Below are 24,228 nucleotides of genomic sequence, written 5' to 3'. Positions count from 1 at the left end.
CGTCATCTGCCCCACTGAGAACAGTCCAGCTCCATCCTCTTTAATACCCCCCCCCCCCTTTCGGGTAGTTGAAGGCTGCTATTAAATCTCCTCCATCTTCTCTAGACTAAATAAGCCCAGTTCCCTCAGCCTCTCCTCAGAAGTCATGTGCCCTTTGTTGCACCACAACTGCTTAGTAGTTAACAATACCTCCTTGGAGGGATTTAAGAGGAGATTGAACAAAACCTGGCTGGGGTCATCTGACCCCAGCACCCTTTCCTGCCCAGGGCAGGGGGTTGGACTCGATGATCTAAAAGGTCCCTTCCGACCCAAACATCTATGAAATCTACGTGCCTGTCACCTTTTTGCAGTTGATGTCTGGAGACTGTGGGCTGCTGGCAGTGACCAAAATGGCTCGGTAGTGCCACAGCATATTATGACATGGCTGATTGCAAGCAAAGGCAACACCTGTCTCCAGCCTAGGAGAGCTGCTGCTTGGTACTTGATGACCCACCTCAGGATCCAAGAGCTTTGCATATTCTGGAAAGAAAGACAATGTTCCTACAGCTCCCTTGAAATCTGAACTGCCACTGGCTCAATTGCCATGTTGCTTTTCCCAGAACAGGCAGTGAATTAATAGCTAAAATGCATGAACATTTCTCATATTTCTTCAAGCAAATCCACATAATTTCTCCTCTGGCTTAGCCAGGAGTATCTGTTATGTCTCAGACATTTGTCACTTTAGATCCACCCTGTCCATGGAAATTCCTGCTCTGCAGCGGAGACCTGCAGTTCTAGCTCTGCACAGCTGGGCACAACAGGGGCTGTATTATACATTCATTTAATTTAAACCTGGAGACACCATGATGACTTATCTACCTGTTACCCCATCTAGTGAGATGGGACAAATGTATGTTTTAAAAGGATAAGGAGAACTGCAGCTCCAGAATGTGCTGTAGCTGTTATTATTAACCACTTAATCTGCATGATCCTTTAGCCTAGAGGCATGAGATCAGGGAGTGTCCCAACTAACATAGGGCTGTGGGGGAAGGTTAGAAAAGGCCTCAGCCTCTTGCAGGGCTGGGCTCTGTCCTGATCCTCCAGTTTCCTCCTTTCCCTTTTAGGGAATGTGCCTCGATCCAGATGTGGCACGCTGTTTCTGAGAATCAAAATGTGCTAGATGAGCAGATCCATGCAGCATCTGCCCAGCAATACTGAGCTCTGATGCTGTTGTGTGTGTTTGGCTGTGAGGGATTTACCTTGGGGAGATGTTACCTGGTGGTGAGGGATGTGGGAGGTTACTGGGCTCTGAGGGTTATCAGAAGGTCTACGGAGGAAAAGATGGATCGGTTCTAACCCAGGCTGGGGATTTGGGGCTACGAGGCACTTAAGGTATCAGGTCTGGGCTCTCACTGCTCCGTGTTGGACCCAAATATATTCGGCCACCCCAAGGCTTTCCAAAGCATTTTGGATAACGAAGGCTGTCCTGTACTTGGGTGGCTTAAATGGACCTGAAGAATCTCCTGGATGGTTAGAAAGGGAATATGCTTCAAAGGGCAAATTGAATGGCCTGGAGATTTCACAAAAAAGCCCTGGCCCAACTTCCTTTCTTCAACAGACCTTCAAATTTTTATGAGGCTTTTATAAGGCTTTAGAAAAATACCTGATAGTAAAAACTTAGTGAATCAGATAACCTATAAAGGACCAGTCGCAGTAGTTGTGGTAAAAATAATGAATATGCAAGTAACAAAAGGCAGTAAAAAAAAGTTTAGGGGAAAAGAGTTGTTGGACAAATAGACTGCTGGACTACTAGACTATGCCCCTGAATGTCCCAGTGAGACTCTGGACTGCCTGATCAATAGGCCAGGGAGCAAGACTTGCTGTAAGGTAACTATTGCATTTCTAGGTATGGGAATATGTGCCACCTGCTGAATAAACCTACCTTAGTGGGGTGTAACCTCCTGTCTCTTCAGCACTCTTTGTCTCAGCAGCCCTCTAGTTCCCCAATCCAAGATTTTGGAATAACAAATTGTTGACCCTGGATGGGCTTGAGAGAGAGCCATAGGTTTATATAGTGAGTAGGCAATTAAAGGGTCACAACCTTTCTTCCTGGGTTCCAGAAGTTTATCTGTAAGCGTGGCTCCTGTGTGGGATGGTGTCACTACCTTGGTGGGCTATAATGGCTGTGGATTCAATAGCTAAGAATTTAAAATTGTTGGAGCTGGAAAATCTAAGCCCTACTTTAATTTGGAAAAGCATTGATTTTGACACCGCAAATGCATTTTGTCAGCTACATGATTGATGGAGTAAATGAATCTAGGGGACTGAAAAACAGACTAAAACCAAACCTACAGCCAAAAAAAAAATGTAGCACTGCAAGGTTTGTAATGGCTACAAAAAAATAAAGCAGCTGGGACCTGCTTTTAAAAAGAAAACTCTGAAACTTTCAGCAGCAACTGGCTAATTCTCAGCAAATATCGGTTAATTTAGATCAACAGCTAATTAACACTCAGCAACACATGGCTGACTTGTTATAATGATTGGCAGATTGCCAGCAGAACTAGCTTGCTAGAGGGAGAACACGGCCTTGCAAGTAAACTCTAGGGGTGGGGAGTGCCAGAAAACCCAGGCTGCTGTTTAGGTAGTGTTGGAACCCCCAAAATATGTGGAATATAATCATACTGAATACCAGGTGCCAATTGCAAAGCTGCAACAGCAACTAAAAGCGGTATCAACCCTAATACATACAGTCAAAAAAATGTATATGGGACCCTGACCCAAATCTCTACCCTGTAATGAAGTGGTTGTAGAATGAAAACAGTAATAATGAATGAAACACTAGTTTGGACCCAGAAGGGTGTAATTACATTTTTGAAGGTAAGAGCCAGTTGCCACCCAGACCACAGTACTCACTGGTCCAAACACTTCAGGAGAAGGAAGAGATCCCCCAGTAATTTAAACACAGGCCCTGACTTCAATAATTACATATTCTCCTGACCAACGCTGAGCTTTATACAAAAAGCTTCTCCCCTTAATGAAAATACAGCCACCCTCAGAATAGCACAGGCAGAGAAACCTAAATCCCTGACCCTTGTGGGTTTGGCCCATCTAAAATAAATCCCCCTTTCTCAGTCTTGCTTCCCCAAGTGAAATCTGGTCAGGTCCCTGCAGGAGCTCTCAAGGTGACTGCTATAAAACTGTAAAAATAAATTGCAGTGTGTTGTATCCTGGTGAAACGCCCATGCAGCGGTTCCTTAGCAAAAAGCAGCTGCCCAGAGAAAGGACAAAGACATGGGCAGAACAAAAGTGTTTCTTGTGTTAGTTGATGCTTCCTGTTGACCAGGGCAGACATCAGCAAAATAATGTAAAGTTTAAAAAATCGCCTATCTTAGGGCTGTATCCAGGGTTGTGTGCAGTGGTTGGTTTAACAGGAAGGGGAGAGAGGGAGGAGAAGCTAGACCAACAATGGAGTGAGTTACCAGTTGTGTTGGCAAATGGCTTTGCTATTTGAAAGGTAAACAAAGGTAGGACATGCCCCAAATCCAAAGAAAAGGGTGCTGACATAGTCTGCCATATAATTGCCCTCCCAGAACTGCTGCTGCAGCAGGGAAAGCAATGGGGTGGGGAGCGAAGAGACACTGGTGTGGGAAAAGTGGCCATTGGTGGTGTGGGGGTTGAATTTCAGATGACTCTCCAAAAATTGGATGTTTTATATATAGAAAATTCTATACATGGACAACTATAAATTTGTTATAATTCTCCATGGATAGAATCTAATTATTGAGAGGTCGTCTTAAATTCGGTGTTGTCCTGGATTTGGGTAAATATAATATTATTGATTATGTGCAAAGCTTCTGTCAAGGCAGCATCACCCAGCTTGGGGAAGGACTGATGCAAAACATCTGTCCTGAGGGCAGCAGAACTGCTGAGCATAGAAACTTTTGGCCAAATAGGTAACTGGGAAACATTATAGAACTAATAGCTGTATTTTACAGGCAGGAAGAAAAGATAAGTAACACAAAGGAGATCTGGGACTTTTTGATGAGCACAATCCGGCTCTGACCTGACCTGGCCTGTAAGCATAAATCTCACAGGCTCAGAAACAGCAACAGAGGAACATCCTAGAACAGGTTCGAACAGCTGACCATAGAGGAACCAGACCAGCTGGAGGGGGAAGAGTATGGAAAACAGAGGGAGCGTGACCAAACCTACAGCCTTGTGATGTGTGACCACTTGGTAGTCAGACCACTGCAGCTACCAGCGAGGACACTACCCCAGAGCTACCAGGTAGGAATTCACGCTCTAGTGTTGTGTGTTTTATCTCCAAATTTGAAAATTGTCACCTATTTTCCTGGGAGGTACTAGCATCTCTGAATCTGTCTCCTTATCTAGTATTTTGGGTCAGACTGACCATATTTAGAGCCCTGTGTTTTCATGGACTGCTATAGTCAATGCAGTGCGAGAATACATTATATAAGAAATGCATATATTATAAGAAATGATATACCGTATACAGTAATCCCTACCATGTGTTACTGGTTCTTGTTATACATAATTTAATGGATTATTTTATTTCCTTCCATTATTATAGTCTATAGTTGATTATATAATAAAGGAATCAGATCAATTACAGGGAGAACATTGTAAGATTTTACAATGTAAAATCACCTCTGGCTTTGTCCGTACTGAGGAGGGGGAAAGGTACATTCCTCCTAGGGGAAGAAATCTACTTCCCTCCTGAGCCTCCCCCAGTCCTATAACTACCCCTATGCCGTACACTGAAAACAAACCTGCAGCCTCCTAAGAAACTGGAGATCACTGGGGCAGGTTGCACTGAACAGGGCTGAGTATAAACTAGCTCAGGGGCATCACAATCAGGGGACTTGCCTGTGGACAGAGGACCTAACTTAAGAATATTTACTCACTAATAATAGAAAGGAAAAGAAAAGGCAATTTTCAGATTCAGATTTAAATGAGAATTTTTTTCCTGTTGTTCCTTTATTTTCTACCTGCTCTAGATTTTTAAATACTGATACATTATTTTTAATCCTTTTCTTTTTAGTTTCCTAAATTCTATTAGAATTTCATACTTTATATGGAGGGTGGTGTTTGGGTTTTTTTCCTAAGAAGCTTTTCAGTCAACATTTTAATTGCCATAGAGAGACGACCAGGGCTTCATCAAAATGCTTACACAAACTCAAACACAAAACTGATCAGCAAACAGACACTGCTTTATTTGCAACCAACAGAAACTTCCCATTGATTGAACTTCCACAAGTGGGGAGAGCTGACATGCTTTCACCAGGCTGTTCTCCAGTGCTTCAATTCAATAGGATTCATGTTCTAGAATTGAATCACTTGGGTGTTTCAAAAACCCCATCCCAATGGGTTCCTAAACCAGATTTAGGAAATTAAGGTCCTATGTTTAAAAATATCAGTCCAGGATATGAAAAAATTCACAATACATTTGTTAGATGTCTAAGTTGTACTTAGACGTACATGATTTTATTTCAAAAGCATAGACTGTATGCTCAAATAGAAACGTTTTTCATAACATTTCATCTTTCTCCTTTGCCAACACACATACAAATGATTACTTTGGCAAGAGTAGTATAACTCTCCTTGCGTAAAAAGTTCTCCTGTTTGCATATTTGTAGGATGGGGGTTTAATGCCATGATTTTGTTCTGTGCCTACAGTAGTTTTCTAAAATGTAAATAAGCTTTATACCCCTACCCCCTGCAAGAAAATGCATACACAGAGCATTAATAATCTTGTTTATCACACAGTTTAATCTAAATTTGTAACGGTGCAGAATTCCACAGACTATTTACCAAGCCTCGATCTGATTTAAAGCAATGGTTTAAAACATAGAAATGACTGCAATCAAGATTTAAATGGCCTTGATATTAAACGTTTCCACCCTTCTATTGATCCAACAAAATCCTCCATTATATTACTTCATCAAATTATCCTGTAGAAATCTCACTGCCCCAGGCTTCAGGGCGCGACTGCAGAAGTTTATTCCAACTTGCACAGAGCATGCGGGGCCCAGAGAATGAACAAAGAAAGCTCCCTGAAATCTTGAGCTCCCCAGGGTCTGCCTGCTACTCTGCAAGCTCTACGGAGGCCCTAGAGCCTCTGGTGCCCTCGAGCTACTGCTTTCTTGGATCCCAAGGGCTTCTACCAGATGCTCAAGCTGAGGACTGTGGCAGCCTGAACGTTAACGATCAGGGAGGCAATTTGCAGTGGAACAGAGATAGCTTATGGGATTTTTATAGTAAAACAAGAAGGAGCCAAATGACAAACACAACCACATCTTTTCGACATGCTACTGCCCTCCAGTGAGGGGCACCCTTCCTTTCTCTTGCCATTCTAGATTTTGTTTCCAGCCTTCATTTTTGTTTCTTTCTTCTCCTAGCCCAACCCAACCATACCTTGTCTCTTTCTTCGTCAGGTCTGTCATTCCAGAGATCTCAGCAGCCATGGCATCAGCAATTCCCGAATGGGACATTCAAGAGGAAACCAAATGCCCTATCTGCTTGGAGTATTTCACAGACCCAGTGAGCATAGAGTGTGGGCACAACTTCTGCCGTGCCTGTATCACTCAGTACTGTGAGCAAATGGCAGAAGGTGACTCTACGCCCTTGTTGTGTCCTAGCTGTCGGACCTGCTTTTGGAAAAGCCATCTCCGGCCAAACTGGGACCTGGCAAATATCCTAGAAAAAATCAAACAACTGAGTATGAAAGGAGGAAAAGGGAAGCTGTGTTTGAGACACCAGAAAAGCCTGGATCTATTTTGTGAAGAGGATGGCAAAGCTGTGTGCGTGGTTTGTGAGAGATCCCCAGAGCACAGGTCTCACACTGTGCTTCTCATGGAGGAGGCTGCCCAGAAATACAAAGTAGGAAATATTCCTGCTCCTGAAAGATTTAATTTCTTTTCCCTTAGTGTAGTATGCCCTTTCCTCCCAGGGGAACTGGAACATCTCTGAGCCTGGGTCTACACTTAACTCTCTTTCCAACTTAGCTACAGTGGTTAGGAAGGAGTATGGAAAAATATCATAGCCCCAAATGACATAGCTCTGCCAGTGTAGACACAGTTCTGCAAGCCCAAAGTCCTTTCCCTGGCATAGCCTTTGCTGTTGGGGAACTAGTTGGAAGATACCCTTTCCACCAACAGTGCTGAAATGAAGAGGATTAGTGCTGCAACCAAAAACAAGCTGTTCACATAGACAAGGTTCTTGGGGTAAATGTAATATTTTTTATTAGACCAACTAAAACATTGGAAAAATTGTTTGCATTTGGCTTCTATTCTACCGAGGAGAGCACGTAAAACTCCAGCAGACTCTCCCTACACCAGAAGAAGGGTGTTTGTCCTGGAAAGCTTGCAAAGAACAATTTTTCCAGTGATTTAGTGGGTCTAAGAAAAGATATAGTATCTACCCCAAGAACCATGTCGTTTTATGTCCTCAGACTAATGTGGCTAAAACTAACAACCCTAAAGCTGTTCGTGCTGCATCCCTGACAGCCCAGGAATTGCCAGGCAAGGCATTTGCATTCCTGATGCAAGGAGCGTGGCTGGACTAAGATGAGAGGAAAACAAGCCCCCTGGCTAATACTTAGGGGTCTAGTTCCTGAAAACAAGTATGTGCAAAATAATTAATAAATCAAATACCCGCCTTTTGCATCTCATTGAGGTGTCAGCTGCAAATCCCATTGCCCTGCAGTCCCCGTAGCCCCCAGAAGAGGGCTTAATGTGTGGCAGGAAGAGCAGAGCATAGTGGACCCCGACTCTTGCAATACCATACACTTGGGTCCAATGCTTGCTCCAGTAGCTGAGGGCCCTGCTTTGCCCCTACTGGCTTGCCTGCATTACAGGGATGTTGGCATCACACCCATGCTGATGGGGTCAAGTGAATTCCTCATGATTTCCTAGCATGAGTAATTAGAGCAAGCAAGCCTGTGTTGTGTTATCATGCATGTAGGTCCCTACCCTGAAGACACTGCAGTCTATAAAGATGGATATAAACTCGGGGTAGGTCAACAGCAGACTTGGAGCAGGAGGTCCCCACAGTTCCCTCCATCTGCAATATGCCCTTCAGGGTGTGTCCATTTTTGTGTATTAAACCAAACAGAGACAGATCCTCTCCATCCTAGCAGAGCTGAACACTGAGAAGGAGGGTAGAAGTGGCCATACAATATCTTTCCACCTCCTTTTGGTCTCTGCTCCCCCAGGGGCCTACATGGTCCCCAACTCCAGGGACTCTTCTAGATTGCACCCAGATTCTGCCTGTAATTATAGCAGCTGAGAACGAGTATAGTGCAGGATGCTGTGATGGGGATGGCGGACTTTTTGTTGGCCCCATGTCACCAGCAATTTCCCCCATATACTAGGGATTTCCTCATGGTGTGTACACCCTTTATACCATGCAAAATTAACCCCATTTTGTCTGTGTTATTCCCTTCAATTCCAGTAAGGCATTAATGCCCTTCTTAGGACCAAATCATCTGGACTACGCAGAGGCCGGGCAGTGCTTGTGCACAGTCCTTTGTGATACGGTGCATTGAGCAGACTTACCGCTGTCAATATGACTGCTTAGTGAAAGAGTTCATATGAATTACTGCTGAATTACTTTTGTCAAGGGGCTCCGCACAGGTACATGGCTGCCTCCTGCTGGTAGAAGTGTGCCAGCAAATATTTAATCCATGACGTCTCAAGGAGCAATGGTCTCAAGTTGCAGCAAGGGAAGATTAGCTTAGATATTAGGGAAAACCTTCTCACCGGAACAGGTTACCTAGAGAGGTTGTGGATAGGGTGGCCATCATAGAGGATATTCCAGCTTTCTGCTACTCTGTCCTCTTGATACAAAACCCGATGCCTTTGTGTCCTATATTTTTCTCTTCAAGAGAAAAATAGAAGACATAAAGGCGTCCGGTTTCGTATCAATAGAGGGCAACTGGACTGTCCTCTATGATGGCTAGCCTAGTTGTGGAATCTCCATCCTTGGAGGGTTTTTAAGACCTAGGTAGACAAAGCTTTGTCTGGGATGGTCTAGTTGGGATGTTCCTGCTTTGAGCAGGTGACCTCCTGAGGTCCCTTCCAACCCTCTTTGTCTATGATTCTGTGTTGTATCCACGCTGGGATTCTTCCTCATGGGAAGAGGTCCACCCACCCAGCTCCTTGCCTGCCAGGAAAAAAACAAAAACAAAGTATTTTTCTTCATTTAGGGTCAAATCCAGAACTTATTGCAGAAGAGGAAGAAAGAAAAAGAAAAGCTCCTGGGATTGAAACTGGCTGAAGAGAGAAAAATCCAGGAGTACCTGGTAAGTGTCTTCTGTCACTGACCAGTATAAACTAGGAGTGAGTGGGGATCAGTGGGGCATCTCATGGTAGAGATTCTTTATTCCTGTCCTCTCCATACCTATGGCTGGCTCTCTGGGACTCTGTGTATGTATGACTCTGTAAGTATTTCCTATATGTGCATACTTGGGTTCTCTGCAGGTGTTAATTTTTTTTGTGGTTCACAACTGTTTCTGAGATGACAGGCATGAATAGGCTAAGCCAGGGTTGCCCAGCCTTGATGCAGATAGAGGCCATACGCCTCACAAACCACATGCTGTGGGGGTTTGGTTACCCTCCCATTATAGGCAGGCTGCAACAGCAACACATGCCACATTGGCTGCAGTGTCAGCACACAGCCCCCTGCTACACAAGCTTTTCGAGCACTTTGCAATTCCCCTGCTCTCCTTCACTGCATGGCAGCTGGAGAGGCAGCCCCCAGGGCCTGCAGCCTGCATGTTAACTGCCCTCAAAGGCTGCCATTTGGACAGCACTGGGCTAAGCTGTGAGAGGCAAATTTTCAGCTTAAGCTTAGAGTAAATATCTTTGTGACAGCTGCACACAAATGAACAGATCTGTGCTCAGCAACTGTGAAGGAGAGCAGATGTGGGGAGCATGGCCTGCCCTGCATTGTGAAAACAACAGGGCAGGGCTGCCATCCCAAATTCCTTTGCCTTGCTACATTGCAAAGGTACTTTTGAGGTACTTACTGCTGCCAGAAGTCTACCTGTATGCAGGGAGGCAGCCAGCATAGCTGTTCCCTCTGCCCCTGTCTGTATGAAGATCTCTTAGGGATAAGGCCTATCTATCTAAAACAAACTCCTTAATACAGCCACAGTTATTGACCACTGGCTTTTGCTTCTTCCCAAGATAATTTATGTTGATTTGGAGCATATGGTAGTGAATAAAAGTGTCTTTGCAACCAAAAAAGTATACGTTTCTTGCAATGGGGATAACTAATGTTCGTTTGGGGTCCCACCATTGAGTTCTGGTGGAGACATGACACTCCCAAACCCAGCTCCTTTTTGGTGGCAAGTAGCACTTATGCAGCTCACTTGAGCCAGACAAGTGACATTTGGGGCCACTTATGTCAATTTTAGATCCTACTTCCCGCTCCCTGCACAAGTCCCTAGGTCCTTCAGCTCATAGGGACCTGCTCTTCTCTTTGTACCCTGTTATGATCCTATTTCCTTCAGGCAGGTGTGGGAATTCCTAGAAATATTAGTCACAATTAGCAACTGCTTGATACCGGAGGTGTCTAGCTTTCTGGTATTAACTCAATCACCTAATGGTTATAGCATTTATGCAGGGGATGGGAGACCAAGGTGCAAGTCCCCTCTCACCCAGATGAGGTTTGAACCTTCATCTCCTGCTTCTTAGCAAAGTGCTGAAGCCTGTAGGTTGAGCTAGGTACTGGCAAGCATGCCTTCCACACTTACACTTGAAGCTGGCCCTCTGTGCAGCTGAGAGAGAGAAAATGGTTGTAGCCAGGAGTGGGACCTGCAGGGAGTGAATGTGGGTGTGTCTATACATGCATTTTAATGTGTGATAACATATATTTTAATGTGCATTAAAACTTCACTTAAAAACCATGCTCTTTACTTAATGTGCATTAAAATAAATTAAGGTGCATTAAGCATCACTTGTAAAAAGCATGCTTTTTAGTTAATGTACATTAAGACATGCTAATGCACATTCTCCTAGTACCTCATAACAGAGGGCAGTTTTACATATGCAAGCACAGCAGCCCCAGACACTTTGAAAATCACCTGGCGCTGTGACATGTACAGTTTTTATAAGTGGCAAAATGCACGTCAGTGCTGAGAAAGTGGTGGTGGTGCACTTTTGAACTAAAACACATTAGAGGTGCTTTAGTTCAAAAGCACATCACCACCATTTTCTGCACGCCACTTATACAACTGCACGCAGCGCAGCGTGGTGCGCATTAACTCGCATGCGGAGCAGACTTGATTAATCAAGTCTTTTCCAAAGTGGTGGCTCTCCGGCATGTCACAGGACAAAAAAGTATGTGTATAGGTGCCCAAAGGTACTAGATTTAATGTGCATCAACTAAAGCGTGTTAATGCATATGTAGATGCACCCGCAGTTTCCTGGTAGGGATGGTGTTGTGGGTCTCAGACCTTGCCCCCATGATGTTTCTGCCATGAGGGGCAGTGGGCATCCTCCAGGGACATCTAGGAAAAATTCTCTGTCATCCATAAAGGAGATTTCCAAGGAACGATGTTGAACATTAGAAACTGTGAGGAATATTCCCCCCTTGTGCCATCAGGGTTTTATAGAATACGCTGTGGGTCTCTTCAGGCTGCAGACTCACTCTTTCACTCTTTGTGTTTGCTCACGGAAGGAAAAGAGAAATGGTGAAAGGCAAAAGATTGTGTCTGAATTTCAGCAACTGTGCCAGTTGCTGGATGAGCAAGAGCGACTCCTATTGGCCCGGATGGAAGAGCTGGACAAGGAGGTTGTGAAGAAGCAGAAGGAAAATATCACTAAAATCTCAGAGGAGTTTTCCCGGCTTGGTGAATTGATCAGGGAGATGGAGGGGAAATGCCAGCAGACAGCAAGTGATCTCCTGCAGGTAAGACTGTGGGGGAGAGATCCCAGAGTCCTTCCTGAACTGTCACTCGAGGCGTCCGCAAAAGACCCATCCCCTACTTTAGACGCTGGATGGTATGTTACCAGGGTCACATTCCCTTTCCCCACATTTTGACATCTGGAAAGAATTCTCCGTGTACAGCCTGTAAGGTGCAGCCCTACAGCTCCGAGCTCAGCTAGCGCCCTGAAAAATAGCAATAACATTATTGGTGCCTACATCAAAGAGTGTATGTTTGAGTAACAACTAGCAGACACATGTGACTTCAGGGCTTCATGGTTATTTGTACTGCATGCGTGTGTCTGTGTTTAAGGGTTGTTGCAACTGTGTTGGTCTAAGGACATAGGCAGATTTAATGTATATATTCATGTTTGTGTGTGTAATATTATACATGTATTATATGGCTCTGGTCTATTCCCTGTTGTACTAGTTTAAGTTTTAACTTAGCTTTGATAACTCTGCACAAGAGCACAGCAGAAATGCTATTGCTCTGGTTATCTTATGCTAACTGTACCTAATTTCATAAGGAATACATTGCAACTAAATTAATATCTCCCTGGCTTAACTGAGAGCCTTTGCACATAAGTTGCCAGCACAGCTATGTCAGCAAACAGTGAAGAGCTAGCACTCACAACCCACAACCAATGCAACTCTGCAACCAAAACCTCTGATGCAGAAGCAGCCCTGGCTGACCAAACATGGTTCCTGTGGTTTGGGGAGGGGACCTAGCTTAGCGCTGACTGCAGAAAATCTCTTCCTGCCAGCTGAGGTTCATCCACACCAATAGATATGTCCCACTGTAAAGACATAGTCTAAAAAACACCCAGGATTAATTAAATAGGTGCAACTTTGAACATATGATACAGGCCCTGCCCTGAAAATCCAACCAAGGAAATTGGTGATGGAGGGAAAGAAAGATGCAGTTGTTGCCCACAGTCACATGGGGACTCTGTGGTAGAGGTAGGGACTGAATCCTCTTCAACTATCTTAGCCACAAGGAGATTAAAAGAAAAGTTCTCTTTTTGTGTCAGTTTGAAATAGGGCTTAGTTGGCTTCCTTATAATTTTTGTGCCTACAGCCCAAACCCCATACACTTACACATGCAGATAAGTGCACACACAAATGTATTGTGTCCAAAATAGTGTTGGTTATGCCATAACTTTGTGTGCAGTTTGCTTGCCCCTGTATGCCTCTCAGCTTTCCAGACTGGAGAGTGGCTAATTTTAGCTTCCAGAAGAGAAATGGGAAATATGCCCGGCCTATAGTGTGACTTTAACTGTGTTTCACTAGAGGGAGCAAGTACCACCGAAACTGTTTCTGCAGGGGCAGCAAAAAGGATAACAGGCTCCTAGGGGAAGTAGGAATTCCCTATCTCTTGAAGACTGAGACTGGATTCTTTTCTAGAAGATGCTATATTCAAATAAGTCATTGGGCTCAATGCAAGGGAAATGCATGCGATTCTCTGGCACATGCTGTTCAGGAGGGTAGACTAGTTCAAAACCCTTCACTACCTGCTGCAGAGAAGGGTTTTGAAACTACACTTTCCATAAGGCTAGAGGATATTCTGGAGTGGGTCTTTCTCCATGTCTACAATGAAGCAGTTCTTGTTCCAGAGCATTGAAATATTTCAATGCTAAGTCGAACAAAGGTAATAGCCAATAGTCCAGTGGTTTGGGCAATCTAGGAAGGAGATGTGGCTTTAGGTGGGGGGCATACCTCCCCTCTTCCTTTGGCTGGGTTCTTTGTTTGTCACCATATGAATCCACCTTGTGAATCCAACCAAAAAAATTCAAAGTTTCATTTGGTAAATGATGAAACACCCTCTTCACTGTCCCATCTCCCACCCCTTAAATATTTTTCATTTTGGCTGAAACTTCAGTGAATTGAGGACAACCTTGTGAATGGTTTCAGGTGCCCCAAAACTGAATATTTTTTTTGGAGATTAACATGAAACCTCTGAAAATGTACGTAGCTCTAGCACAGTGCTCAGAATGCGACAGAAGATGGGAGAAACTAAAGTCTGGCATGTGGGCCTGAGCTTCTTTTTCTGTCTTCCCCTCTAGGACATCAGAAGTACCTTGAGCAGGTATGTGATTTCTTCTCACTCCCTCTTTTCCCTTAGCTTTTCTGGGAATAGGTTGGGACGCCTTGTTTTAAAAATCCCTCTTGAGAACAACTGAAAAGTTGGGAAAGGTGACGTCTCGGGTAGAAATCTCCCTTTTTCATGCACAGAGGGTTTCTGTGTTTCCTACAAGCTTCAAGTTATTTTCACTTCCTTCCAAAAGTTGGCTGCAGCTCCAGGATTCTGGGAATGGCGCAATGGCCTTTCACCTCTAAAGTATTGGTTTGGTAGGGCTGCGGTCAGTTGTGGACAGAAGTCTCTGGGCTCATGTACACATCACAATTTTTCCCCTTTCACGCGCTGCAGCTGCATGTCTGTTTGCACAAGCAGGATTTCCTGACACTTTAAGTCCTTCTTGTACGTTTAAACTTCTGAGACCCGGAGGTTTTTTGCAGAGTTGTGAGGAACGAGCTGCTGTGAGACCAGCTCTCACTCCAGGTCCACAGGGGCAGAAGTTTACAATGCAAGAACCCGAGGGACCCTCCCTGCCAGCAAAGCATGGAGGCCAAACAGTGATTTATTGCTGGGGGTCTGAACACCCTTCTTAACCCTCAGTGGATCACAATTGAAACTCCTTAATGAAACGCTATAAGGGAAGCTTCAGTTGACACTGCCAAACTATCATTGCTCTTTGTCTGTAAAACACAGATAGACCTCACTTAATGGAGTAATTTAGTGGTGCTGCAGTGTCACACACCATTGATTTGCTTCCCTGTGAAAAAACATACCTTGTCCATTGTTCCACCTTTGGTGCAAGATAAGGAACAACGTGATCTCCCTGCTTTCCCCGCTGTCCCAGACCCACGCAGCTGGCTGAGTGGCAACACTTTTCCCTACTGCCTTAACCCCATGGCGTGGGTCTGGGGCAGTGGGGGAAATAGCATTTTCCTCACCCAGCCAGTCTCCCGGGGTTGTCTGAGTGGGGAAAACACTGCAAGGTAATAGATGCCTGCCACAATAAAACAGCGGAGTCTGTTACTACCTTTTGTTTTACCACTGATTTTCTTTTCATGTGGTGCAACAAAGGGTAAGAATGTCTGTTTGATCCACATTTTAAAGAAGTTTAAGGCAGCACAAATGAGAAATCAGATGACATTGGTTTCCTCTCAGGAGTGTAGTAGTGAAATCATTCTGTAAATGCACATAATTAGAACAACCTTTTTTTGTGCCTAGATGTGGAGAAGGGAAATGCCAGCAGCCAGAGGTGACTTCTCCTGACCTAAAGAACAAACTTGACTTTTGGTGCCAGAAAAATACTGCCGTAAAGGAGATCCTGGGGAAAGTCACAGGTACCAAAAGGGCTTCTGGCTTAGGAAAAAGAGATGAGCACATGTGACTGTGAGAGTTGATAGGAATTGTCCAGTTACTTGTGATTAGATGCTCATGTACAAGTGAAGTCAGAGTAAATGCTAAGTTGTAATTCCTCAATCAGGGACAGGAATGGGGGGATTTTCCAAGGCTAAGGAAAGTATTATTCAGAATCAATAATTGCACGAGTGTGATCTGTTTTCTTACTCATGTTTTTCTAAGTAATGGGGGATAGAGAGGTCACAGCCCCCTTCTACTACACTGGGTCTAATCACCATGGCCCGATGAGCTCTAACCTGCTTTGGGTCTTGTTAGACTGTTGTTTCCTCCCTTCACCAGTCTGGTACGTAGGCTTTAGATCTGTTGTCCTATCAAGGAAATAGGCCCTACACCCCAAATGCATCATGTCACCAGGACCAGTGCTGAGACTAACCATACCTACCATACCACAGTAGCTTAAACATGCTGTCTCCCAGACCCCAGTCACATAGGCATTCTGAGCAATACTTTTCTTCAGGGCCAAGCAATAAGTATAAGCAGACACACTTTGTACAGGGGTTTTGAAATGCTATTGCTGTTTATTTAATAGCATGACAAATTAAGGTATCAAATTGTTTAAAGGTTCCCTTCCTTTTGGTGATTGAAATTCAGAGATTGCTTTTGATTCTATTTATGCTTTGCCCTTCCTAGAAATCTTTCCTGTGCTTCTAAAGACATCGCCTTGCCAAATATTACATCTCTACAGCTTTCACTTCATTTTCTGTAATTAGTTTTTGTTTCCTGCAATTGCTTGTGCCAGGTAGTTAAAACTTGTCATGAATATGGCAGCATGGAAACATCATCTCTCTCTCCCTTCTCTCCAGAAACTCTGCTATCAGAACTACAGAAAGACTGGAGTAGGTCTCTGGAAAAGAAAACAAAACCAGTCTATAGAAAGGGTGAGTTTTCACTGGGCAACCAAATTAAGCTTCCTCTTTCTTGCTCTCCTTCTGCTCCCACATATTGTTCCCTCTTGATGCCCAGAGAACTAGCTTCAACAGGAAGGCTGGGGAATACCTTGGGCCCTGCAGCCTAGTGATTTATGGAAGACCCTTTGCTAGAAAGTGGGAGCTGTGGGTTCAACCTCTCTTATTGAGGAGAGCCTAGCACAGTGGCTTTCAAGCTTTTCAGACTCAAGGTCCCTCTCAAAAAAATGCCAGTTCTTTAGTTTTTGCTTGTTTTTTGACTACAGAAAAATGATACAGAAAATAATAGAGCAGTTCTTCTGTTGCAAAGAACTTGGAAAGACCACAAAAGGTCAGGGTGTTTTTAACAATATATTTTTATTTGAAATCTCTGAGTTTATCTTGTGACACCCTGGTTGAGAATCATTGCCCTAGAATCTGGGTGTCTCAATTCCTAAATAAGTGCTGCAGACACTAGCTCAGGGGTGTCAGAGGCGCAGGCTGTGGGCCACATCTGGCCTGCAGAGCCACATCATCTGGCCCCTCATGGGACTGGAAATTTGGTGGCAGGATGAGGGTGGTAGCATTAATTGCCTGGGCTCTCAGAGCCTCAGCAAGTAATGCTGCTACCACTAATCCCATTGCCAAATTTCTGAGCCTGTGGGAAGCCCTGCAGGCTGGATCTGGAGCATGAAGCCACATCATCTGACCCGTGGGGGCTGCCCACAGTGGACAGATTTGGAAGTGGGATGAACAGCAGCATTTAACAATGCCACTGCTAAATTTCAGGCCCTGGGGGTCAGATACTCAACCTCTGCTTTACTTTGGCCTCCTTCTCCCAGGCCGTCCTTCCACACAGCACCAGGTCAAATTCCACCCCAAGGATCTTAACCCCCTCGCGGGGACCCGAGACCCCCAGGGACTCCAGGTCCCCGAGCTCACCCACGGCCAGGCAGGTGCTTTTGCTCACACTGAGATTGGCCCCCACTGCCACTTTGTAAATCCATGCGTGCCACAGGACTCTTTCTACTGCACACTTATTCCCGCACAGGATGTTCAAATCATCCATGTAGGCCAGGACTTTGGCTTGTTTCTTACTTCCCCCAGGGATCTGGACTCCGTGGATCCCAGGGTCCTGCCTGATGCGCTGAGCCAGGGGTTCAGTGGTGCAGATGAAGAAGATTGGGAAGAGTGGGCAGCCCTGATGGACCCCTGACTCTATTGCGATCTCCTTGCTCAGGAAACTGTTTGCCAGCACTTTGCTGCTTATATCCATGTACAGCGTCCTTATCCAGCTGCTGAAAGTCGCAGGGATGCCCATCTTCTGCAGGCTCTCGAAGAGGAACCAGTGTGACACTCTGTCATCGGCTTTTTCCAGGTCCAGGTTCAACACCGTCATCTTCTGCCCGCAGTCTTATTCCAGCTGGAGCACATGTCTCAGTTGCAGCAGGGCTCTGTGGATCTGGCATCCTGGTACTACACACTAGTCCTTGTGGATGATGGCACCTAGGACAGATTTAAATTGCTTGGCCAAGATGTTGGCCAGCAGTTTATAGTTGAAGTTCAGGAGGGTGATGGGCCTCCAATTCTTCAAATCCTCCCTCGGACCCTTCTTATACAGGAGGGTCACGAGGCCCCTGTCCATCCCAGCCCCCAGGCGCCCCTCCTGCATTCATTCCTGAAAGAGCTCCAGTAGGTCGGGATCCACCAAGTCGCAGAAGGTCACATAAAACTTCTTGGGCAGGCCGTCCGACCCAGGAGTCTTACTGCTCTTAAATCCCCGGAGGGTCTTCTCAACCTCCTCCAGTGTCCACTCTCACTCCAGCGGCCTGGCCCCCAGGTCCTCCAGTTGTATGGTATACAGCTTCTGGTAGAAGACGGCTGCCACGTTCAGCATGCCCTTCTTCGACCGGTGCACCGCTCCTGCGCCCTGTTTCACACACGTTATGGGCTTCTCTTTGCTCATCTTTAGCCTGGCGAAGTAAGCAGACCACTCCTCCTGCTCCTCTACCCATTGGGCCCGGGCTCTGGCCTGGAAGATCTTTTTCCTGGCCTTCTTCTGGTACCAGGCACCAATCTGGGTCTTTGCCTCCTACATGTCCTCCCTCACACCCCAGCCCGCCACTGCCTGCCTATGCAAGACCTGCATCTTATGGGTCAGGCGCTCGTGCTGCCTTCTGTGCAAGAAAGCTCGCCTCTTGCTGGTCTGCTGGAAGCAGCCTTTGGTCCTGCCTTTGACGCTGGTCCACCACTGTTTGGTTTGGGCACAGGGCCTTTAGGGTCCTCCGCTGGCATATTGCTCTCTGAACCTATGCTGGGTCTTCTTGTCTTCCAACAGACTGGTGTTTAGCTTTCACACCCCTCTGCCCCTTTCCAGCTGTCCTCCCAGCTCAGCCTGGATTGTGAGGAGGCAGTGGTCCGAGAAACAGCCAGGTGTGGAGTGGGCTTCCTTTGCCCTCCACTCCTTGAGGAGTCAGACAAAGTCTATCCAGGTCTTGTTTTTCCCTGTGGGGTCCACCCATATGAAGTTCCCCCCGGGGCCTCGGGCTTCTTTACCAGCATCTACCAGGCTCTGCTCCTGGACCATTCTGTTCAGTTGCCTAGAGGATCTGTCCATGCCAAACCTCTGGGCACTGCTGACTTTGTCGCTCTCGCTGATGATGCAGTTGAAGTCCCCTGCTATTATTACCACCAGCCGCTCAGCATTGTTTTGGCCGTGTTTTCTAAGAACTCATGCCTTGCTGTGTTATGGGCTGGTATGTACATGCACAACACGTTGAAAGTTATCCCAGTTGCTTCCATGGTGACTTGCATCAGTCTGCCTGCAACTATTTTGCTGTGCTGCAGAGGACACATGGTGTCTCTCTTCAGTAGGATTAGGACAGCAGTAGCCCTGTTGTCATCTGCCCCCCGACCGCACAGCTGTTCCATGTGTTAGGAGCACAAATAGCTGGCTATCTGACTAGGCAAGCCACGTTCCTGCAGGCAGATAGTCTGTCTCTGTTTGTTCCAAGGGCTGGCAGATCTGGTCCCACTGCCTTTGCCCAGCAAAGCTTCGAACATTAACTGATACGATGTGGAGCCTCTTCATTTTGCTGGCTGTTCAAAGGGAGGGAGTGGGGAGGGGGGGAGGCTTCCTGCTTTTGCTTCCTCCTTTGCAACCAGAACCTCTAACTTGTGCCTCTTGTTTTCATATCTTTGGTGACTGCTTTTCCAAGCCCTGTTGTGCTACTTTTCAGGAGAGTGGTGGGTTTTTCCCTGTCTGGCTTTCTTTTGTGCTTTCCTCTGACTGTAGATTATTTCCCAGTCACTTATATTCAGATTCCCTGCTCGGACTCAGGGGTGGGTCTGAGGCTTGGAGTTTTCACCTTTCTCTTCCTCGTCCACCTCTCCCTCAGGAGCTGGATCCCTGCCTTGGGGGTCTCTTTAGTCGCCTCCATTGCTCCTTCTTCTGTCTCTCCCTCCTCTGCGCTTTGCTCCTCTACCAGGGTTGGCCGGGAGCCCACCTTTTTAGCTAGCTCCTTCAGCTGCCTGATGGTTTCCCCCACTTCTAGAGATAGCATGGGGGTCTCTGTCTCTGATAAGCCCTCTTCCCCTTCTTCCTTCTCCTTTCTCTCTTGCTCTGCTTCCCCGGAGCTAGCTTCTTCGATATCACCCTGATATGTCATTTCAGAGAGCATCGAGGGGGTGTCATCCTCTTCCTCTTCTTGAAAGCTTGCATTGGCTTTTGCCCTGGAACATTTTCTAAGTTGGTGTCCCTCCTCCCCGCAGAGGTTGTAGTGCCATGCCTTCCTGCAGGCTCCCATTTTATGTCCTTTCTCCTGGCACATTGCACAGATCTCCACTTTACAATCTTTCCTCATGTGGCCCTCCTCCCCGCATCTGTGGCATAACTTGGGTTGCTCCCAATAGTAAATCAGGCCCTTGTGGTGTCCGAGAGTCAGAGCTGCTGGACCATTGCTATCCACGCTCCCATTCAGATTCTTTCTCCATCTTTTTCCTCCTCAACAGACCCCACCTATTCACAGTGCCTACTCAGCCAGGATCAAATGTCCTCCTCCTCTATTTCTGCAGTGAAAAACTGCAGCTTTATAGTCTTTTGCTTCTATGCCTTCCCCAGGGCACTTCCCCCCCCCCCCCCCCCCCCCCCCCAAAAAAAAAACCAAAAAAAACCAAAAAAACCAAAAACAGATTAGCCAGCCCAGGATCCTCCTCCTGCTTCCAGAGGTGGTGCCAGAGATCTGCCCTGGGGGCGGGGTTTCTGAAGCCAATCTTCCGCTCCAAGGTGGAGCCTAGGTAAATCATGTAAAATAAATTAGCCTTGTTTACCTGTAATAGGTCTTGCAGCACTTTCCTGGAAAATTCCTGTCTGGGCATGTCACTGGGGAGGCTCGTGGGGTGCGTTGGGCTGCCTGTTGTTCAGAATCGGACAGATTATGCTCTACTGCTCAGTCTTGTTGCTGCTTGCCTTGCTTCAACTTCTCCAGAAGCCGCAGCCCTCCTGGCTGCTTCCGCGTAGCTCGCCGCCATCTGGATCTTCTGGTGTTCTCAGACACCAGAAGTCCAAAAAGGGAAAATAAAAGTGCCTGCCCCAGGTATGCATGCTGGGGCAAATGACAAGGGTCCCTGAGCAAACTTTTGGTTGAACAAAACGACCCATACCTTCCCCTGGGTCACCCGCCTACATGGTCACTGTGCTTCCCCTGCCAGGAAGGTATGATAGATGTAAGCAAACACTTTCCCAATACAGAAAGGCACTGCAAAGAGTTTCTGATGTTATCATTCCCAAGGGCCTCCCAGCTCCTACTTCAACACGGTTCAGGTGGACAAACACAATAAATATAACCAGATGAGCTTTATTTGCCATCAGCCAGGAGATCAGGTTGCTGACAGAGGGGATAGATGCATAGGTATGCAGGTCCAGAGTCTTCCAAAATGTATTAACTAACACATAGGTAGCTATGTAGGTGCATTCCCTGATCATGCATTTAGTACCCAGTTGGCATGGTACCTACATCAGCTTGATCTCCTAAGTCACAATGAACCATAATTTTGCCTGTTTCTTATAGGTCTGTTATCCTGCCCAAAAATTAGAAATAAAGTAAATCTGGCTCATCACTACTCTAACCCCCCCCCCCCCCCCAAATACTTCCCAGGCACGTATCCTGATACATGGCTATGAAGTATATGGGGAGCCTGGAGTAGTGATGGTCCTAATAGTTGGTTCTAATTAGTTAGTTAGTTCTAATGGTTGCCCCTACTGTGACGATACAGCCCATCCCCAATCAATGAATCATGCGTACCATCTCTCCACAAGGATTTCCTGATGTAATGGTTTCAAGCTTTTCCAACAAGGTCAACAATTCTTTCCTTTAAAGAGAGACAGGGATTTCTTAGGGTACTATCTTTTATTGGACCAACAATGTAGTTGGAATCAAGTTAGACACACTTTTGAATGCAAGACATTCTTCCTCGGATGACCTCCCTCCGGTGATCTGAGGAAGAATGTCTTGCATCTGAAAGCTTGTCTAACTTCATGCCAATTATATAGTTGTTTCAATAAAAGATACCACCCCAAGAAATCCTTGCCTTTTGCATAATTTCTGGGCCATCATGGCTGCAGCATCACTCTTATTGTTTGCGCTTTCTCTTTAAAGGAAGTGTAAATGAATCATGTAGGGCAGTAATGGAGAGCAGCAGGCTTCTGAGATGCATGCCCCAGCCTAACTCGCCCCTCTCTGGGAAGTCTTTGGATGCTTATCAGTGTTTAGGAAGGCAGATGACTTGTGGTTTGGTTTCTACTAACCTTGATCTGTTCCTTCAGCTCCACCAGATCCCCCCAGCTCACAAAACATGCTCAGCCACTTCCCCTGCTGCCCATGGCTTCCTGCCTGCCTAAAACGGCTTTCTCTCTCAGGCCTCCTTTCTAATGCAGAAAATCTTCAGGGTTTCCCCTGCCTCCTACTCTCACTCTGGGGTTTTTTTCCAGCTCCCAGTTCTTAGACCTTTTAACATATTCATTGTCCTCTGGGGATTAACTTTGAATATGCAGTCTTTGGGTTTTAATAAATTCTTGGTTTAGTATGGCAGAGACGTGACTCAACTCTGTGGGAGAAGAGTGGTGGAGGGGAAGTGTTCGAGCCAACACGTGGGACTGCTGGGGAGGGTGAGGGATGGCCCCAGCCTCCCCCAGGGCTGAGTTCTGCCCCTGACGCTCTGGTTCTTTTTCCTAGTGAAGGTGACTCTAGATCCAGACACAGCTCATCCCAACCTCATCCTGTCTGAGGATCGCAGAAGTGTGAGACGAGGAACCACACGGCAAGTTGTGGCCTACAATCCTGAGAGATTTTATCCCATTCACTGTGTGCTGGGCTGCGAGGTCTTCACCTCCGGAAGATACTGCTGGGAGGTGGAGGTCGGAGAATGTGGATCCTGGGCTGTTGGTGTGGCTCGAGAGTCTGTGAGCAGGAGGAGAGAAATCGACTTTAACCCTGAAGAAGGGATCTGGGCCGTGGGACAGTGGGGAAGGCTATATTTTGCTCTTGCCTCTCCTCGCACCTCCTTGCCCTTGAGCTGGTTTCCCAAGAAGATCAGAGTTTATCTAGACTGTGAAGGAGGCCAAGTGTCATTTTTTGATGCTGATACCGAGGCCCTGATCCTTGCTTTCCCACCAGCCCCTTTCACTGGGGAGAGAATCTGCCCCTGGTTCTGGCTGGGGAAGGGGTCACGGCTTGACCTCTGCCCCTAGTAAGTATCCCAGTTCAGACCCTTAAATAGTCTCCTGTAACCTCTGAGATGCCAGCTCTGTGTTCCTGGAGACAGAAATGTGTTTCTGACCCCTGTGAACAAGAGAGAAGAATGAGATGAGGCTAGATAAGGGTAAGGCCAAACTCTTCGTTACTTCTCTCTGAGAGTCTGGAAGCCGCTAAAGATACTGCGGTGAAGTGGGGGAGCGTAGGAGATGGAGAAGAGGAACCTTTTAGTCGGGGCAGGGGGGAAAAAATTAGTCTCTATATCTGAGTGTTTTCTTAAGCCAATAAATGTTCCTTTTTGTGACTCTCACAATGATTGGGAATTTTTTGTGAATGAACTTCATATTTTTAGAGCTATAAAGACCTTGAATTGCAATGCTTTTGTGGCTTATGAAGGACTTTATTTTCTAGATAAAATTAAATAGACATAGAAATTATCTAGCTGATTATTAGTAACTTTGATGGCAAGTAAGCAGAAAAGAGGTAAAATTGCACCTTTTTATATGGCTGTATTTTAGACAAAGGTGTGTTGGGAGTTGGAGTTTTTCATAAAATAATGGTGAAAAACAAGTCTGAATGGGTGCATCTGTATCTTACATCTGGGCATTCGTTATACACCTACAGGATGGCGTGTGTGTGTGGTTTGTTTGGCATAAAATGGCAAACAAACCCCACTAGAAATCATAAAATCACATCTTACATTGCACCAGTGCCAGTGAGGCTCAATGTCTGTGATGTTGTACTCAGATCCAGAGCAGTCCCTATATGTAGCCAACGGAGGCTAGTCTGGGCTCTCTCTTTGTCGCCACTCTCAGGACTGCAGTCTCCTGGGTACTTCAGCCCAGTTGTTGGAGACAATACCAGAGTGTCTTCACTGGTGTAGTCCCAGGTTTGGAGTGGTGCAAGTACAGATGGTCATAGTGTGAACTTGCATCCAGCTGTGCAGAAGCATGCTGCTGCCCCAGCACACACACGTTAGCCCCAAAGTGGATGCCCAGCTGCAGAGATGGAAACTCCGTCGTGAAAACAGACCTCAGAGTTGAATGAGCTGCCCAGTTTTGGTGCTTAATGCAGTAAAATTGCTGGGGCTAATTGCAACATGAAACCATACAGTTAGCAGTAAAAAAAGATGGCATCTGGCCTGTACTTTTAAGGCTGCCACCAGTGGAGCTGG

General features: G+C 46.1%; 1 protein-coding gene across 4 annotated transcripts; it reads left to right on the top strand.

The window, feature by feature from the left end:
- The first annotated feature begins 3,977 nt into the window (after positions 1-3,977).
- Positions 3,978-23,622, top strand: LOC102572377 (zinc finger protein RFP-like). 4 transcript variants are annotated; one of them, XM_059715004.1, is made up of 8 exons: positions 3,978-4,266; positions 6,435-6,879; positions 9,206-9,301; positions 11,728-11,913; positions 13,992-14,014; positions 15,224-15,339; positions 16,222-16,296; positions 22,536-23,622. In XM_059715004.1, the coding sequence occupies exons 2-8, from the start codon at positions 6,463-6,465 to the stop codon at positions 23,048-23,050; spliced, it is 1,428 nt and encodes a 475-aa protein (XP_059570987.1). In that variant the 5' UTR covers positions 3,978-4,266; positions 6,435-6,462; the 3' UTR covers positions 23,051-23,622. The 4 variants fall into 4 exon arrangements, with proteins under 4 accessions (XP_059570987.1, XP_006260906.1, XP_059570988.1 ...); XM_006260844.4 differs by having other exon boundaries at positions 11,683-11,913; positions 22,536-23,614; XM_059715005.1 differs by having other exon boundaries at positions 11,683-11,913; positions 22,541-22,678.
- The last annotated feature ends 606 nt before the right edge of the window (positions 23,623-24,228 follow it).

This window comes from Alligator mississippiensis, chromosome 11, assembly GCF_030867095.1.
Source record: "Alligator mississippiensis isolate rAllMis1 chromosome 11, rAllMis1, whole genome shotgun sequence".
In the NCBI taxonomy this organism is placed as follows: Eukaryota; Metazoa; Chordata; order Crocodylia; family Alligatoridae; genus Alligator; species Alligator mississippiensis.
Note: the sequence above shows the minus strand (reverse complement) of the source record. Positions and strands in the feature narration are given on the sequence as shown.

Bases quoted from the DNA above. Each gene is read 5' to 3' on its own strand.
- LOC102572377 (XM_006260844.4), top strand. From the start codon at position 6,463: ATGGCATCAGCAATTCCCGAATGGGACATTCAAGAGGAAACCAAATGC. The intron at 14,015-15,223 runs GTATGTGATTTC...TTTTGTGCCTAG, and splicing joins ATCAGAAGTACCTTGAGCAG to ATGTGGAGAAGGGAAATGCC. The intron at 15,340-16,221 runs GTACCAAAAGGG...CCTTCTCTCCAG, and splicing joins GATCCTGGGGAAAGTCACAG to AAACTCTGCTATCAGAACTA.